The 18608-nt window shown below is 41.4% G+C and overlaps 2 protein-coding genes across 2 annotated transcripts in view; one reads left to right on the top strand and one right to left on the bottom strand.

Annotated features, from left to right (window-relative positions):
- The first annotated feature begins 4044 nt into the window (after positions 1–4044).
- ssr2 (signal sequence receptor, beta) lies at positions 4045–12325 on the top strand. Its single transcript, XM_063185224.1, has 6 exons — positions 4045–4128; positions 7229–7386; positions 8102–8200; positions 9305–9413; positions 9926–10003; positions 11523–12325. Exons 2-6 carry the CDS (start codon positions 7229–7231, stop codon positions 11631–11633), a joined length of 555 nt encoding a protein of 184 aa, XP_063041294.1. The 5' UTR covers positions 4045–4128; the 3' UTR covers positions 11634–12325.
- Positions 12326–12469: 144 nt separating this feature from the next.
- Positions 12470–18608, bottom strand: part of si:ch73-109i22.2 (SH2 domain-containing protein 2A) — a 16159-nt gene continuing 10020 nt past the window's right edge. Inside the window, exons 7-9 of the mRNA XM_063185222.1 lie at positions 17889–18222; positions 15545–15711; positions 12470–13493 (exon numbers count right to left, since the gene is read on the bottom strand). Of these exons, the coding sequence (XP_063041292.1) occupies positions 13320–13493; positions 15545–15711; positions 17889–18222 (675 nt within the window). The 3' untranslated portion in view covers positions 12470–13319. The remainder of the gene's footprint in view (positions 13494–15544; positions 15712–17888; positions 18223–18608) is intronic.

Here is an 18608-nt window from a genome sequence, read left to right on the forward strand (position 1 = left end):
ATGGGTATACTAGTCCTGCTTATGAGTTAAAAATCAGACTCACTAAAGACACATATTATTACACATATAATCTATGGAAGCATTATCTGCACTCTTATTCAGTTTAGGCCCTAATTGCCAAAATGGCTATTCATGTTTAATGGACATTGTAAGATATAAAACACATTTTATAAAATAATCTGTTAATGATACATGCATATCATTATATTACATTACATTTAAAAAATGCTTTTATCCAAAATGACTTACAAAGAGGGACATACCCAGCAGCAGAGTGAGGGGACACAGAGTTATACACAGTAGAGAAAACAGCACATTCACAAGTATTACATTTCTAGTTTTCAGGCAAATTAACACCACTTCAGTGTCAAATGTTACATTTGCAACATCCTTGCTGTTGACATGGGTAAATTGCTTTTATTATTTTGCTATCATGTGAACAGTGTTTAGTGCTCTGGGATTCTGGGATATTTCGCAATGAATATCCAGAAAAAAGCTGGAGATCCGTTATCTTCTCCAAGCCCGATGTAGTCCAGTCAATCTAACATTTGACACAGAACAAATTGCTATAGAAATAGTTAGTTGTTTTCGTTAGTTGTGAAAGTGTTAAATTAACACTGACCCAGTGGTTTCCATATACAGTATACACTGGGAAAGTGTTACATTTAACCCAGCTTGTTTTTGGGTAGAAATGATTAGTGAGTGCAGATATAGGCCTATCTGTTCTTCAGCTTTCTATTTCACATATTACGCAATAGCTTCTTTCACAGGGAACATCATTCCAACTGCTTGTTGCTGTAAATATAATACCACAATCCTCATTGCTCCTATAGTTATTGGGCTCATGTAATGCCCACTTTGTGCAGTGGACTTCCTCGTGTGTCCAGAAAGGTGCCTTCAGTCTTTCTGTCTGTTATCCCAAGCCATCCTATATCTGCCCCTAACATATTGACAGCATCTTCAGAAGAACGTCTTTCTCCTTTTCATTTTTGGGCAATGCCAGATCACCTCCAGCATCTTTGCAAAATTTCAAGCCAGCATCAAATGTGTCTTTCTGCCCCTCCGTGGCAAAATAATTGGCTCCCACCTTTCTGAACATACGGAAACTTGCAGCTGTGAACAAAAGCACAACACTTAGTGTGATTGTTTTTCAAAGACAGTTAGCATGGAAAGATTCTCACCTTTTTCTATTACAGACAATCTGGATATCATTGTTTGGACATCTGCCTGTGCGGTCAAAGGATCATTTCTCCCTCCCCCTGCAAGACAACAAACAAACAAGGAAACAAACCAATACATTATTACTATTAGGCTACTATTACTATTACTATTACTATTACTATTACTACTAAAGAATGAGAAGTAAAAGCTCTTGTTTGTATTACCATACAAATACACAGGCCTAGTGTTTAAAAATAATTTAGCAGCAGACATAGCCTGGTCTTTTTGCTTCTTTCCAGTGTTCTCATCCATGACTTTAAATGTCCTAGAGCAGGGGTGTCAAACTGAAATTGACTGAGGGCCAACATCGAAATCTGGAACAAAGTCACGGGCTGAACTCAATATTTATTTTAAAAAATGGGCTACAATTGACCCTACCGTGATTGATAGGGCACTCGTCTACTACTCGGCCGACCCAAGTTTGAGTCCCGGCCCGGTTCTTTTGCCGGCCCTTCCACGTCTCTCTCTCCCAACTCGCTTCCTGTCTCTACTTCACAGTCCTGTCTGAGAAAAAACAATAAAGGCTTGTAAAGCCCCAAAAATACTTAAAAAGGGTTAAAATTGTATGTGCTTGCACTTAATTTTCACACACACTCTTTCAAATGGGTCTGCATATCTTGTGTTGCCTATGGGCCTACTCATATTCCTGCGACACACAAAATTTGATGCTCATGCACTCTACATTAATGGTGTGTGTGGGCCATCTGTAATACACATTTGAAATGACCTCATGGGCCAAATGAAATGACTCCGCAGCAGTGTTAATTTCGTCAACCATGACTATGACTAAAATATTTCGTCAATGCCCTTTTTTGATTTTCGTCATTTTGACTAAGACTAAGACTAAATTGGAAAGGCAATGACTAAAATATGACTAAGACTAAAATTGATTTTCGTCATTGTGACTAAGACTAAGACTAAATTTTAAAAAGCTGACGAAATTAACACTGTATTAAATAAAATAGAGAAAAAGAGAACCAGTGTGTGAAGAAGTTTTATTCTATACAGTGTGATATATGTTAAAAAGAGAAGCAGTGTGCGGAGAAGGTTTATTCTGTACAGTCAATGATATATGTTAAAAGTGTGTGGAGAAGTTCTGTTATGTACAGTGTTGACTAAAATGACGAAAATGACTAAAAATTGACTAAGACTAAAATTGATTTTTGTCATTTAGACTAAGACTAAGACTAAATTGGGAAGGCAATGACTAAAATATGACTAAGACTAAAATTGATTTTCGTCATTGTGACTAAGACTACGACTAAATTTTAAAAAGCTGACAAAATTAACACTGCAACACACCCCAAATTTGCCAAAAAGTTCCTGGAAAGTGTTATAAAATAAATACAGTCATATTATTGTAATTACCTGGAGGTCCAATGTCCAGCCTTCTCGCCTCTGTCCAGGTGGGCCAGCAGGACCCACGTTACCTGGAGGACCAGGGACTGGCTCACCTGCAAAAACCACATCACACTTGCATTATAATAATGCGTATAATCGAAGCACATTTGACTGAGAAGATAGGGGTCCAAGCAGGTGATTGTAGTAAGTTACACTCATGCACACACAAATGCTGGCTTGCATAGACCTCACCACACACACACGCACGCACGCACGCACACACACACACACACACACACACACACACACACACACACACACACACACACACAATCATTTGGTTCTCCTAAATCTCCTGGTTCTCCTGTGTCCCCTTTTGGTCCTGTGGCTCCGTCTCATCCATTTTTGCCATCCCTGCCATCTCTGCCAGGATGCCCGTTGTGTCCCGGGCTGCCGGGGATTCCAGCTGAACCATTGACAGTAAATAGAATGGACGCCAAATCAACGCTATTTGCCATTCAACACTTTGAAGCCAGATTTGGGAACATTCCAACTTACATTCCACCTTAGCAACGCCAAACGCAGGTGCTGATTGGACAACAACAAGACTTCTAACGGTCAATCAAACCATGTTCTGATGCTCATTGGTCAATTTAACTTTTAATATCTCTCTAAAATAAAACATCACCACAAAAAATCACCACCCTGGTAAGTTGGAGAGCAAGGGGACCTACTAGTTGAGCGAAAAATGATCCCCCTGGAGTGGCATTTAAGGGAGATACAGGGTTTTATGTCTCTCATAGGAATGAATGGGATTTGGCCATTTTTTGGTCTTTTTGGGTCCAACCTTGGCTCCAACTTGGCTTCAACAATGAAATAGAATTTTGGCCTCCATTCTATTTACTCTCAATGAGCTGAACACAAGCCTCTGGGTGGGACGGTGTTGATTCAAGCTCCACTTCCCAGAGATAGCAGCAGGACAGTGAGGTACAGTGGTGGTGGACAGAGCCGTGGCCGTCATCTCCTATAGGGGCCTAAGACTCAATTGGGCAGAATCATCACATGAGCTCATATTTATAGTGACTACTGAGATGGGAATCGGACAATGGGGTGTTTATTCCACAAACAGCAGACATAGATTTCCAGAGAAACCCATTCCCAGCGACAGGGACCTCTGAGTTTCTCAGGAAACGAGATGAAGGCCTAAACAAGAGTTGCTAGGTGTCTGTCCAGTGTCTGTCTGATAGGCCTATGTGTTTCTCTTGTGGAACATGGAATTTGAAAAATATAATAGCTCAGCTGTTAGAGCATATTATTGGCAAACTCAGAAGGTCATTTTCGCTGGGAATCAGCTTTCTCTGGAAACCTAGTAGGCCTATTCAGCCTGGCAGAGACGAGACAGCAGGACGTTCTGACATGCAACCTGCAACATGCAACTTTTCCAATAGATGGCAGTAATATGCAGGAGACAATAAGGGAGCAATCAAAACCCCCAGAAGAAGAAATAGAAGAAGGGAGCTGCGCATGCTCCACAAATTCTTTCTGACGTGAAGGAAGGAGAAGAAGGTAAGTCTCTCTCTCTCTGGACTTGATGAAAAAGTGTATTTTCCATTTATGTGTAGATTTTTCGGATGTATCGTGTTAACACTAGGGCTATTGCATGCATAGTATTGTACGTGTAGTCAGGAAGGCAAAGAAACAGACATATTAAAACCGTGACATCAGAATACAGTTTCTACGCTACTCTGACCGAGTGAATGAAGTACACGTAAGCATTAGCCTGATAGTGTGATGCTGTGCTGTATGGATCAAAAGCATGCAAAACGTTATTATATCTTTAAATTGTATCTCGTTGTAGATGCTCCCAAATGCGTGTATTTAAAAGTTAATTGATATTTTCTTGCCATTCTGTGGTAGCCTGTGAAGTTCAAAGTTGAGTGACAGTGGATGTACACGTAAGCATTGCACTGGCATAGTTAGCTGGATATTCACTAACTTTTCGCTTCATTGAAGTTAAACGCAATTATCCATCCACCTCACATTAACACTAACGATTAAATGTAGTTTCTGTGCATTTGATTTGAGTCTCAACAACGTAGATGTAACTGTTGTAAGCAGCAAATCAGCTTTTTGGTATTATGGTTACCTAGCCTAGCTAATTGCCTTTTGGGCATTTATACAGTGAAATAGTTTTTTTGCCGCTTTTGGAGACATTAAGGAGACAGTCTTTGTTCAGTGTTGGTCTTTGTTCATTTTCTGGATGTTGGGTGATTGATTACATTGCATAGCGAAGCCTACGTTTGGAATTTAGCTGTTAAGGAGCATTGTATCATTGTATCATGGGCAAAGTCTGTCTTGCTCTTCTGGTAGCTTTCCCCTGAAAATGTGTTTTCCAAGTGGCTATACCCCATTTTGTGTGCAGTTAATACATCTGATGAATAGCTTGTTTAATTTTATGTTGTATTCAATGTCACAATTGACAGGTATTGATTTTAGCCTAGATTTTCTACTGTCTGACGGCTTTCATTAAAGAAGGCCATGAAAAGTTGGTCTGTCACATCATAAACACATTAATAAACACCAGCTGAAAGACAGGATGGGGCAAAGGTGAAATAAATACTAACTGAAAATTTCCCATGGGTCATTCCATGTCAATTCACATGATTCCCTAGAATCTCCCCAGGTGACCCTCTCCGATTTACCCGATATCTCACATACAGGTACCTTTTGATGTCAATTGAAAGAATACCAAGTATTAGCACCCTACGTCTAACGGTTGCGGAGATGAAGCCCTCCAAAGTTGGGGTGCCATGCCCACTTTTCAAGCCTGTGAATTGCATACAAAATTTACAAGCAGATTTTGACACCTCTGGTTTTAGTTTGAAGGAAGATACAGGCCTAAAAATCACCACGGCCCCTCAATATGACCCTGTCTACCAGATGATGTGCTTACAAATAGCATGCCTTGATTATTTTTGGCTATATTAAGCCTTAAAAACTGAGTTTGTGGAAAACGTGAAGAAGAGTCTTGCCATTTTGGGGTTCCAGATCTTGGGAACTATGTATGCTTTGGGAGTTATAATTGATTTTCCATCATATTTGGGAACTGTGCAGTGTATTCCAAAAAAATTAGGGCGCTCAGACTTTAAATGATAGAATCGGAGGGACTCATAAACAGCTTTTGAACAAAATGACCTTACAGTACCCTCTACTTCAGGCCTCAAATTAACCATGTGGGCACTTGATGACAGGAACCCCCTTTTAACCCCATGTACAGTAGCACTGTATCATACATTCAAGCTTGGAAAAACGTTGTTTTTCAAAGTTTTTCGTATTAATCTTGGCCTTCAAAGTATATGTTTTTCTCTATATCTTATCACAGTGTCTGTTTTGTCTGCTGCCATCTGCTGGTCTAAAAAAGCAACAACAGCGTAATGTAAGAAAACAAAAGGGGCTGGAAAATCTTGCCCATAATATACCAAAAAAGCACTGTAATTATACATTATATTGCTATATACTAATTATGATGCTATATACTAAGCATGATGAATATTTCTAGTTTAAATTTCCTAAGTGTGACTGCTTAATGCTCAATCATGATGCCAATCCCAATATGGCCTCGACCCTGCACTACATTTCTACCATGGGGGTGGGGGTGTCCTGGTAGAAATGTAATCATGATTGAGCATTCTGCGTAATGCTTGTTAAAATCATAATTAATATATAGCAATATACTGTAGAATTGAAGTCCTTTATTGGTAGCCTAGCGAGCTTAACCCCTAGGGGCGTCTAGATTTCTAGGCTACTTTATTGGTAAATTATGGCCAAGATTTTCCAGCCCCTTTTGCTTCCTTACATTATGCTGTTGTTACGTTTTTTGACCAGCAGATGGCAGCAGACAAAACAGACACTGTGATAAGACATAGACAAAAACATAAACTTTGAAGGCCAAGGTTAATATGAAGAACTTTGAAAAACAAAGTTTTTCCAAGCTTGAATGTTTGATACAGTGCTACTGTACATGGGGTTAAAAGGGCGTTCCAGTTATCAAGTGCCCACATGGTTAATTTGAGACCTGAAGTAGAGGGTACCATGAGGTCATTTTGTCCAAAAGCTGTTTTTGAGTCCCTCCAATTCCATCATTAAAAAGTCTGAGTGGCCTATTTTTTTTGGAATACACTGTACAGTTCCCAAATATGATGGAAAATCAATTATAACTCCCAAAGCATACATAGTTTCCAAGATCTGGAACCCCAAAATGGCAAGACTCTTCATGACGCTTTTCACAAACTCAGTTTTTAAGGCTTAATATAGCCAAAAATAATCAAGGCATGCTATTTGTGAGTACATCATCTGGTAGACAGGGTCATATTGAGGGGCCATGGTGATTTTTAGGCCTGTATCTTCCTTCAAACTAAAGCCAGAGGTGTCAAAATCTGCTTGTAAATTTTGTATGCAATTCACAGGCTTGAAAAGTGGGCATGGCACCCCAACTTTGGAGGGCTTCATCTCCGCAACCGTTAGACGTAGGGTGCTAATACTTGGTATTCTTTCAGTTGACATCAAAAGGTACCTGTATGTGAGATATCGGGTAAATCGGAGAGGGTCATGTGGGGAAGGCGTGTGAATTGACATGGAATGACCCCCATGTCTCTTATTCTATCAGATGAGGACTGTTTGGTTGCTTGCTGTGGTGGCTCTGGTGGGGCTGGCGACAGGGGAGGAGGGTGCTCGGCTGCTGGCCTCCAAGTCCCTGCTGAACCGCTATGCAGTGGAGGGCAGGGACCTCACCCTCCAGTACAACATCTACAACGTTGGCACCAGGTATGCTGCACTTCATCATTGTAAGAGTGAGGACTCTCTTGAGTCTGCACCCTTGAGATCCTTTTGTGTGCTTTATTCTATGTAGAGCAGAACTACGTTTCGACCATTTAAGTCTTCTTCCCGTTCTCTGCGAAGACAATCTGAGAGCCTTTGACCATAGCGTGGGATGTGTACAGCCTTCCTTGTCAACTTTCCTTGTCAACTGAATGCTGCCATTTAAAGCAACTCGATGCACTTTTGTTTTTCAAATTCTATCGCCTTAACAAGCAAGGAGATACTTTGTAATTCATTGGTGAATTGAGATTCACAACCACTTCTGATGTCAGAACACTGCACTTGCAAAAGCACACCTCACAAACTCTTGAACATCGTAAGCCAAGTCTTAACAGATTAGAGGTTAATGATTGCATACACACTGAGAAATGATCAAGAAATAATTAAACTAGATTTTTGGGCCTTTACTGCGTCTGGGGGAAAACATTGTCTGGGTCTCACCGTTGTCTTTTTGCCGTCAGAAACAAACATCATCTAAAGCGTTTTGTTTTTGTGGTTGTGAAGAGGTCAAAAGAATACATGTTGCGAGGTTTTCGGTGAGCCACAATGTAGGCTACATCTATTTCTTTCTGGATTCTCTGAATGGGGCAGTGGTCAACTCTAACTGTAGTAATTTTTTGTAGTTCGTAATTTCATGAATCGAATATCTTTTCATTTCAAGTGCTGCCTTGGAGGTTGAGCTGTCTGATGACTCCTTCCCTCCTGAGGACTTTGGAATCGTCTCCGGAATGCTCAATGTGAAATGGGACCGCATCGCGCCGTATCCTTCAAACGTTATACCTTCTCTGTAAACTTGAAGGATAACTTCTGCCAATTTCAATATGCTGTTTTATTGCTCACGCTACCCTTGACTTGTCAGTACCCGGTGATGCTGCATTTTTCGACTCAGCCCTTTCCGAGATCTGAACTATTCTAATGGGGGCAGACTTTGTTTGAACATTAAGAACTTTTTTAACATAGGCCTTCTCCAAATATTATCCCAGAAGTTATCTCTGTTTGCTAGTTGTCTGCTGATGTTGCATAACCTTTTGGATATTATTGGGAATAAATCAAGATGTTTTTTTGAAATGTAAACAAACGCCTGCCCCCATTACAATGACCAGGATCTCGGAAAAGGCTGAGGGAGAGGAAATAATAATACTCAGGTACTAACAAGTCGAGGGTAGTGTGAGCATTACAACTGCATGTTGAAATTGGCAGAAGTTATCCTTTAAGACCCCTCTCTTCTATCCTTTCTAAAATCTGTTTCTTTCATTCTCTTGTCTGTCTTCCCCATCCTGTGGACCACAGTGTGATATACTCATTGTACTCCAATTTCTTCGTACACAATGACGTAACATTGGACTTTGAGCAGACTCGGGTAGATAGAGTTGGTTGATTAAATTTAGTGTAAGTGTTAAGGTTGGGGGTCCTTATCCTGCTGTTTACAGCAATCCAATCCCTCGACATATCCTACCATCTCATAATACAATGCGCCTCTCAGTGTAGTGTTTACCCAATAAAAGTCAGTTCTGAATAATGTCTTCAGTTTGCAGAGGCAAATAATAGCCAGGAGTCAGGAGTAATATTAACCAGAAATAATTTGGGCCAGGTTACAAATGGGGGTCAGGCTACAATTTGTAGGAGTCTTTTAATATGAAAAAGGGCTTTTCTTGATTTGAAATGGTTTTAGCCCAGGCTACTAGAAGAGGCAGGCTACTATTAGGGTACAGGCGGATGAATTACAGTAGTGTTTTTGTTGTTTGTCTTTTTTTCCCCCCTTTCTTTTATTTTTGGATTTCAGATGAAACTGTACATTGATTTGGTTAAGATTCTAGTTGTGTTACCTTTGATGGTCGTTGGTCCTTGACTCTCTATGGTTCAGTGCCAGCAATGTGTCTCACACTGTGGTCCTGCGTCCTCTGAAGGCTGGCTACTTCAACTTCACATCCGCTACAGTCAGCTACCTCGCCCAGGAGGGAGGACAGGTCGTGGTAAGTAATGCCTGAGACTTTCTTAAATTGGTAGACGGGAAATCGTCCATAGAAATGCCTGAGAACAATTGCGTTCCGTTGCAAAGTGATTTAAATGCCATTTTTTAAAACTTAAATTGGCATGGCATTATTAGAAGTTACTGTTCAGAGGTCCCTTCATCTATGTGTGAATTCTTGCTATTGTTGAAGGTAAAAAGCTCGCACATCCAGGCGTCTGACCTGGGAGCAGGACCAATAAATATCCAGATAAAAAAAGAAGAGAAGTCCGCTACAACCAGGATTTCATGCTCCCAATTATATATATATATATATTTTTCGTGACGTTTCGAGTAGAACCCTTCGTCTGAAGAAGGGTTCTACCTGAAACGTCACGGAAAAAATTAAAATATAATTGGGAGCATGAAATCCTGGTTGTAGCGGACTTCTCTTCTTGAATTCTTGCTATTGAAATATAATTACTGTGATCAAATCAACTGTCTTGAGTCTGACCCAGATGTGTTTTTGTGTACTAGGTGGGCTACACCAGTGCTCCAGGACAGGGCGGTATCCTCGCCCAGAGAGAGTTCGACCGCCGCTTCTCCCCTCACTATGTGAGTAAATGGAAACATTTATTGTGTAGATTTTTCAATTGTTTAGCTTGGAGCAGGTTTCAATCTGAAGTATTTCGGGTGCTTAGGGTGCTTGCCCATAGCCTGGTTCACACCAGACGGTGTGTGTGTAGCTTTGGCGCCCCCTGGCGGAGCAGAGCTACACACACTACCGTCTGGTACAGAGCCATAGAGCACGCTCCGTCTCCAACCAGAAAATAGGCTGAGCATTTATTGCTTCTGCACGGCCTCCTCACCAACAAATTCCTTCAAAAACCTTCCTGTTAATCTTTAAAGAGTCAATATAGTCTCTAATCTGTTTTGTGACTCCTCAATGTGAGTTACCGTTTATATTTAAGAAATAAATGCTCCGTCTATTTTCTGGTTGGAGACGGAGCGTGCTCTATGGCTGTGTACCAGACGGTAGTGTGTGTAGCTCTGCTCCGCCAGGGGGCGCCAAAGCTACACACGCACCGTCTGGTGTGAACCAGGCTAGCTTGCCCAAATGTTCAACTCAGTTTTTCAGCCTTGCATAACATGTTTTTATTGCACACTGAAGGTACACGTTCGTGCAAAAAAAAAAAAAAAAACCCCACATCATGCAAGATTCAGCCTCTTGTGTGGATTTGTGCAATGCGAGTTATGTGCAGTGTATTGTGCTGGAAATGGTCATTTCCTTTGGGATCAGTACCATATCTCTACTTTACTATATAAGATGGCATCTCATGTTGGAGTCCACCTAATATGTTTTTAAATCTAAAAGTCTGGTGTAGTTTATTTACAATGAAGTTGCAAAAAAAGTTGTATTTTCAGCATTGTGAATTTGAACGGGAACATGTATGGATGCGTCAATAATGATGTTTTTATTAGTTTCATGAATCAAACTTCCCTTGCATACGAATTAAATGCATTAAAAAGTATAATAAGGATGTTGCCAATGACCGATGCATAGACCGTGATCGTCACACTTAAAGTGTATTAAAAGTGTAAAGTAGATTTCGCTAATCACTGACTCATACATTTATACTGATTGACGCCAGGGACACATGGAGGCCAAACGAGTGAAGCGAAGAGAGGCGAAATTAACAGCTCAACGGTCATCAGGTCATAGGGGCGAATCAAATGGAATGAAACATTTATGTTGATGATTTGATTGGCCGTCACAGGCAAAAATTTGCTCCTCCTTTGCACAATTTGAACTTGGTCAAATATTTTCACTTCGCTTCTGTTTGCTTGCCTTCGTCTCCCTCATAGGAATGAATGGCGAAGTTTGCTTGGCCAAATTGGCATTTACTGTATGTAGGCTATGTTTAATAGACTGAGGGCATTTCTCAAAACCTAGAGCGCACACTTCCAAGTGTATTCAGCCTAATTAGTCACGCCCAGTGATTGGATACTTTGTAGAGTTCACCAAAGAGTATCCAATCACTGGGCGTGACTAATTAGGCTGAATACACTTGGAATTGCGCGCACTAGGTTTTGAGAAATAATCTGAGTGCTGACTTGTGCTTGTGCTCCACAGCTGGACTGGGCTGCATTTGGCGTGATGACCCTGCCCTCCATCGGCATCCCCCTGCTCCTCTGGTACTCCAGCAAGAGGAAGTACGACTCGCCCAAGTCCAAGAAGAACTAAAATTACAACCACACATTCACATTTCGCAGACCACAGGGGTGGGGAAACTTCTTAATGTGGGGGATGGAGGTTGAGGGGTGGGGGCATTTGGGTTTTTGATTTCTGGTTTGTCTCAGGAAGATGGTTTTGAGAGGGTTTTTGTTTTTCTTTTTTTCTCACTTAATTTAATTACCCATATTGGGGGTAAAACTGTTATAAAGATCATGTAATTGTTATGGATGCTGGAAGGATGGCCTTCCTCCCCACCACCCTACTGTACCACCCGATTTGGTTTGTCTGGTAGTTTTTGCAATGGGGTGAACTGGCTAAAGCCAGGTGGGATGCCACTGGAGGACTGTAGATCAAGCATGCCCATGCCTAGTCAGGGCACGCACCACTCTGAAACATGCACCGTGTTCGAGATGGGAGTGAAAAACGATCGAGGCCAAGGAAATCAATACAGTGCACATGTGCACTGAAGCATTACTATGCATTCTGCTTAGAAATCTGGCATGTGTGCTGAATCAATTTCCTCTGTGTTGATGGTTTTTGCGCCATCATGGACGCAGCAATTCTCATCTATCTGTCAACATGCCCGAGGAGGTTGCAGTAAGGACTGAACACAGGCAGGGGAACTGTGTGGACCACTCTGTCGGGTCAACATTGTATTGATTTTTTTCCAGGAAATAAACAAGTGAGTTTTCCTAATAAAATCGAAGACTTTGCTTTTTTCCCTAGACATTTGGTATGTTTTAAATTTGCTGAACGTTTACATACAAATGACTTCTACATGAAGTGGGTTGTGCATATGGCCCAGTTTTTACACTCTACTACATAAATCCTGCTATGTAAATTATACTTCAATGGCTTTGAAATTAGACTGCCTTGTTATGTCGGTTGTTAAATACATGTGTCTTAACAGCAGAAAGGTTACCAATACATTGGCATATACAGTTACCGTAACATGGGCAGATCATTCCATTCATGCAACCTGGATAATTAAGAAGTATCAGTGAACACACAAAAAAATTGATAATATTTGTATTCAGAATAATATACAGCTTTAGTATGTATTACAGCAGGCGTCAGGGCAAAGCATAATCGAGACGTAGAATATGACTAATCACACTACCACTATGGCTGACCTCACTGTCCAGTAGAACTCGTTATATTGTGACCTTAATCAAGCCATTGTGTTAATGTGCAGAGGTACCAAAATAAAGGTGCCTATGTCATTGTACTCTTCCGCACTAGTTTGCCAGTCAGTGCTCAAACCTGCGACCTCCCAATCACAGCAATAGTTTGTTATGGGAGCACTGGTATGGTACCCCTGAGCTTCAAGTCTCTAGACCATCAGCCCTACACCATTGCATCTGTATAAGACTTCGGGAGGGAGGTTTACTAACATACTGCCAAACTCTACCAGTTGGCATCCATTACGCCTTAACCAAATCAATCCCCACCTGTTGTGTATGCATGCATTGTAGTTTGTATAGACATTTAGCAATTCTATCACAATTCTGTGATAGTAAACATAACCTGTGCTCCTGGCCAGAGACGTGTATATATAGCTCTTGAAATCGGGTTGATTGAATGAATTAGGGGTTTGGTAGAGTCTTTTAGTTTAGGGTGTTGTGCTAAAGTGTAGGGGGTCTAGTTATCATCAGGGTTATTTATTGGGGTTCGATGGAGGCAGAGTGCAGCTGATCAGTGTTTGGGGTTGGGTGGAGGCAGGGGTGGTCTCGGTCCAGACATCCTTGCTGGGATCTGCTCGTAGATAGGCGAGGGGTCAGCGGTGGCAGCAGAGGGCCGACTGGTGCTGTAGGGAGAAATGTCACCTGACCGGGATGGAGACGTCGACAGAACACCGCCACCGAAGTTCTAGTTGAAAGAAAACAAATCAGAAAGTTCTACTTATATAGAACTTGTTTTATTACCTCATAAATGCCATAGTTTTCCCATTGACAGTAAATAGAATGGACGCCAAATCCACGCTATTTGCCATTCAACGCTTTGAAGCCAGATTTGGGAACATTCCAACTTACATTCCACCTTAGCAACACCAAACGCAGGTGCTGATTGGACAACAACAAGACTTCTAACTGTCAAACAAACCATGTTCTGATGCTCATTGGTCAATTTAACTTTTAATATCTCTCTAAAATAAAACATCACCACAAAAAATCACCACCTGGGTAAGTTGGAGAGCAAGGGGACCTACTAGTTGAGCGAAAAATGATCCCCCTGGAGTGGCATTTAAGGGAGATACAGGGTTTTATGTCTCTCATAGGAATGAATGGGATTTGGCCATTTTTTGGTCTTTTTGGGTCCAACCTTGGCTCCAACTTGGCTTCAACAATGAAATAGAATTTTGGCCTCCATTCTATTTACTCTCAATGAGTTTTCCACAACACAAGATACAGTATACTGTATAATGTACAGGTTCTGGCAATATAATTAGAATATCATGAAAAAGTTGATATTATTTCCATAATTTCATCAATAATGTTCAACTTTCATGGATTGTAGATGCATTGCCCACATTTTCAACAATTCCAGGCATTCATTTGTTTATTTTTACATATTTTGTCCTTCCAACAACAACAAAAAACATGGCCAGGACCTGTATACCCACTACACTGGTATTGGTACGTTGTGAAGCATACATTCCCATATGGTGCTTGAGGTCTAAGGCTATGACCTAATTCACATGGCAAAAAAAACCACGGGGCGCCTCTATTGAGAACTTCACCACTTCCTCTGTCTGTCTTAACCTAGTTTTGGGATGGGAAAATAACCCCTGCTTTGACAGTGTAGCAGGTCATATTGATACTTTGTTCATATGTATAATTTGGATGTGGCCTGTGACTTCTTCAGCTCCACTACCTAAAATACAATGTAATACAGTGTTCATTGAACACTGGGAGTATTCTTGAACCAAACACACTCTAGTCTATAAGATGTCAAATCGACGCTCTAAGTGTTGAAGTAACCCTGCATTTTTGACTGTTTTCTAAATGATGTGGGTTTTTTAGGCTTTATATGGACAGGACAGTGAGGAGGGAGACAAGAAACTAGTGTGAGAGAGATTTGGGAAGGGTTGGGATAGGATCCAGGCCAGACCCAAACCTGTGACCCCGTCTGTACATGATTTGCTGGGTTAGCAGCACACTGTGCCACAGCATACCCTCCACTGCCTTATGTCTGTGTGAATCCCTCCCCCCTTCCTCTTTCCTCTTAGAGCAGTTCCTTTCCGTAAGGAAGAGGCAGGTTTGAAATTCCCCTGCACAGTACAACCAGGTTTGAAATGGGACAAAAAAGCTTAAGCTTGCGGGGCATTATCAGGGGGCAGTGGTGGCTCAGATGGTAGAGGAGTCATTCAACAATCCAAAGGTTGCAGGTTCGAGCCCCACTCTGTCTGACCCCATGGATGTATCCTTGAGCACAGTGGTGTAGTCTACTTTTTTGGTGGGTATACTGTATATTTGAGCATTTTTGAAGTGGGTATGCTGTATATTTGTGCTATTCAAAATAATGGATCAATCCATTTTAAGTGGGTATACTGAAATTTAGAAGTGGGTATACTCCGTATACCTGCGTTCTACGTAGACTACACCACTGCTTGAGCAAGACCCAAGTCGCTACTGGTGGCAGGTGGTACCCTGCGTGGCAGCCACTGCCACCGGTGTGTGAATGTGAGTGTGAGTGGGTGAAAGTGTGAGGCATACAATGTCGAGCACTTTGAGTGCTCGAAGGAGTGGAAAGACGCTATATACCGTATGCAGTCCATTTACCATTACCATCTAAGAAAATACAAAACAAGTAGTTTCTGCCCCTGTGGACCCACTGGGAAATGCCCTGCATGCCAGATTGCCAGTCTGAGTACAACAGTCTGAGTACAACAGTATAGCCGATGCCAAGACATTACCTACCTGCATTGCATTGCTGTCTGGTCGGGAAAATGTGTTGGGATTGGAGATGGGTCTCGGGGGCAGTCTTGAATGTTGCCTGAGCGGGGCAGGCTCTGGGGAGGAGTGGGGGAGGCCCGGTCTTGACCCGCAGAGGTTGACCTCAGAGTAGACATGGTTTCTGGAGTCTCCTGCAGGAAGGGGTATTACAGATATACCCGTTGAGTGGCTGAATGTTAACACATTATGCAGGAAAAATACCAATGTTAATATAACTCTTAAAGAACTCAGTTTCAGATTGTGTTTAAAATATTAAAAATAAAAAATAGTCATCTTTACTCTTTGGTCAGTGCAATTTTTTTCAGAGCTAATGCTGCTCAATATTGTGTAAATGGGTGGTTGACGTTTAAGGCCGTAACACACTTAAAGGAGGAAACATATTCCAATTCCTGAAAAAATGGGTGGAAAAATTGGGGGGAAATTTTTGAAAAAAAAATAAAGCACTCGTTCGTGGAAGTTTGCTTAATTTTTGCCATTTTTGGAAAAATGTGTCCTGTGGTGTGACATCATTGGTGTGACATTTCTGTAAGATACAATAAAATGATTAATATTCTGCACAAATATATCCCCAATGCTCTTTCTGCTATTGTTCCTTCAACCCCCACCCCACACACACACTACTACCCACGCACCCCCACCCCCACACGCCTATGCATCGTACAGGCAGACAACTGTGATTTCACTGCATTACTTGTAATCATTGTGTGAATGTGACAAATAAATCTCCTGGTACCCTTATATCCTTGCATGATGCATGAAAAATAAACGAGGATTGAGTAACTCAATGCCTAAGCATGTCACACCACAGGAAATTCACTGCATTGTGGCCATTTTAAACTTTTGTATTCGTGACTGACCTCCGAGCTCATGCTAACTAGATAATGATATTGTGTTTAACCTTAATATGTGTTTTCACTCATAAAACCTTTTTTCCCTTCCATATGAGCAGTCACACCACGGGACACCATAAATGAACCTAAGCATTGTGTGACAGAAACATTGCAATATGTAGACATATTAAGAGGTTAATAGTCACCTTAAACTTCTACACCAATAACTGAGATATAACTGGTTAGGAGCCTGTCTTTAAGGCCCTTGTAGTTGGCCTTGCAGCTGCCCATCCACAAAACTGACTTACATGTCACCCCGCAGGACGCAATTTGTGTTACGAAATTGAACTTGTAGTTAATATTACTGTATTGAGTTTTTTTCTCATTCATATTTTTTAATATGAGGTTAATATTTATGCAGTCATGCCAAATGCTTTATAAATGATTCAAAATGTTGGTTTATTTTATAGCTGTATATATTCCAGGTTGTATTAATGTTACAGTCACACCACAGGACATTTGATATATAAACCTTTCCATAGATCTGAACAAAAATGTTTCTTCTCATCTAAGACTAATATGAAATATGATGTACCACATCTTATTTCATTTACATTTGTTTTCAAGAGGAAAAATATCAATTTTGTAGGTTTTCAACTAATGTTACGTAAAAACAGGGCGTCATGTCAACCACCCAAATATTAAGAAGTGTAGAGTTGAAATCACACTGTCTACCTGCAGCATTTTTTACACTGTCATTCAGTAATTTGACTATCCACAGTGTTGTAAATACTCACACTTTTGTACACTACATACATTTATTCAGAAATATTCTCAACTTCTCACTTGCTCCTATATTCTCACTTCCTGTCCTTTGGTATATTAGGTCTCAGGGCCAAGACCTTGCTAAACTTTCTCTTCTTCCTCCTTTCTCTCACGTTTCAACCATGGGGTCTGTTCTCAAAATCCTTTCTCCATTGTTCCATCAGGCCTGGTACCTTGAGGCTTGACGTCATCGACTCCTCTCATTTTCTCTCCTCTTCTCTCCTCTCTTTTCTCCTTTCCTCTCGTTTTCTCTCCTCTTCTCTCCTCTCCTCTCCTCTCCTCTCCTCTCCTCTCCTCTCCTCTCCTCTCCTCTCCTCTCATTTTCTCTCCTAACTCTTCTCTTCTGTTCTAGCTTCACTCCTATCTTCCATTCTCTTCTCTCCTTTACTTGGTCCTCCCCTCTGTGTTCTTCTCTCTCCTACTCTACTCATGTCCCCTGCTCTTTTCTTCTCCTTTCCTTTCCTTTCACCTATTCTGCTCCTCTCCTCTCCTCTCTTCGTTTGTCTCCTCTTTTCCTCTCTTCATTCCTCTCCTCCTCTCTCTCCTCTTCTCTTCTCTCCTGTCCTCTCTTCTCTTTCCTCTTCTCCTCTGCACTGCTCTTCTATCCTTTCCTGTCCTCTCCTCCTCACTCCTCTCCTCTCGTCTTTACTCACCATTGCTCTGCTCCACTTCTCTCCGCCGGCCCACAGCATAGAAGTCAATGTGCTCCTGGTTGCCAGGCGTCTCCTCGTATGTGTGTTCAGGTTCCAGGTGCCAGTACTTCTGCTCTGCTGATGGCTGTGGCGGCGACCCTGCAGTATTGAGGGGAGCCATCGCTGCCTGCAAGCCGGGTGTGGGTACCGGAGCCTGTGTCTGCGCAGCTCTGAGAGGCTTATTGACTCTGGCATAGGGGACATCGGTGGAGTCGCAGGGGGTGGAGATGGCAGGGGGTCTGTCGACTGGGCACACCGGGCTTTCCTTCCTCTGCGAAGGGGGACTGAAGGCCTGCTGATGGTCCGTTCAAAAGTCAGTGAGACATTTCGTTCAGCGTTCTTAAGAGCCACATTGCAATGAAGGGCAAATGGTCATAAAAGTCATAAGAGGTTACACTTTATTTTACTGCACCTGTCACATTAATGTTTTAATTTGTGTGTAACAAATAGTAACATGTAATGCAACATGTAATTATGCAGTTGTATTCAGTGCACCTTATGGGTAGTTAGGGTTAGGATTATACAATGTAAGTACAAACTATTAGATGTTGATATATATAGTTACACTAAAAAAGGCACAGTAAAATAAAGTATTACTGTCATAAAATAAATATAAAACATGTAATCCTCAAAAAACTTTAGCCCTTTGACAACAGAGACAACAAATGCAACAAACACATT

The sequence above is a fragment of the Engraulis encrasicolus genome, chromosome 20 (assembly GCF_034702125.1).
Source record: "Engraulis encrasicolus isolate BLACKSEA-1 chromosome 20, IST_EnEncr_1.0, whole genome shotgun sequence".
NCBI lineage: Eukaryota > Metazoa > Chordata > Actinopteri > Clupeiformes > Engraulidae > Engraulis > Engraulis encrasicolus.

What these genes read in the sequence shown, in the direction of transcription:
- ssr2 (XM_063185224.1), top strand. Translation starts at nt 7,229, where the DNA reads ATGAGGACTGTTTGGTTGCTTGCTGTGGTGGCTCTGGTGGGGCTGGCG. An exon ending in ATCTACAACGTTGGCACCAG is followed by an intron (nt 7,387 to 8,101) that starts GTATGCTGCACT and finishes TTTCATTTCAAG; the next exon opens with TGCTGCCTTGGAGGTTGAGC. An exon ending in GCCGCTTCTCCCCTCACTAT is followed by an intron (nt 10,004 to 11,522) that starts GTGAGTAAATGG and finishes TGTGCTCCACAG; the next exon opens with CTGGACTGGGCTGCATTTGG.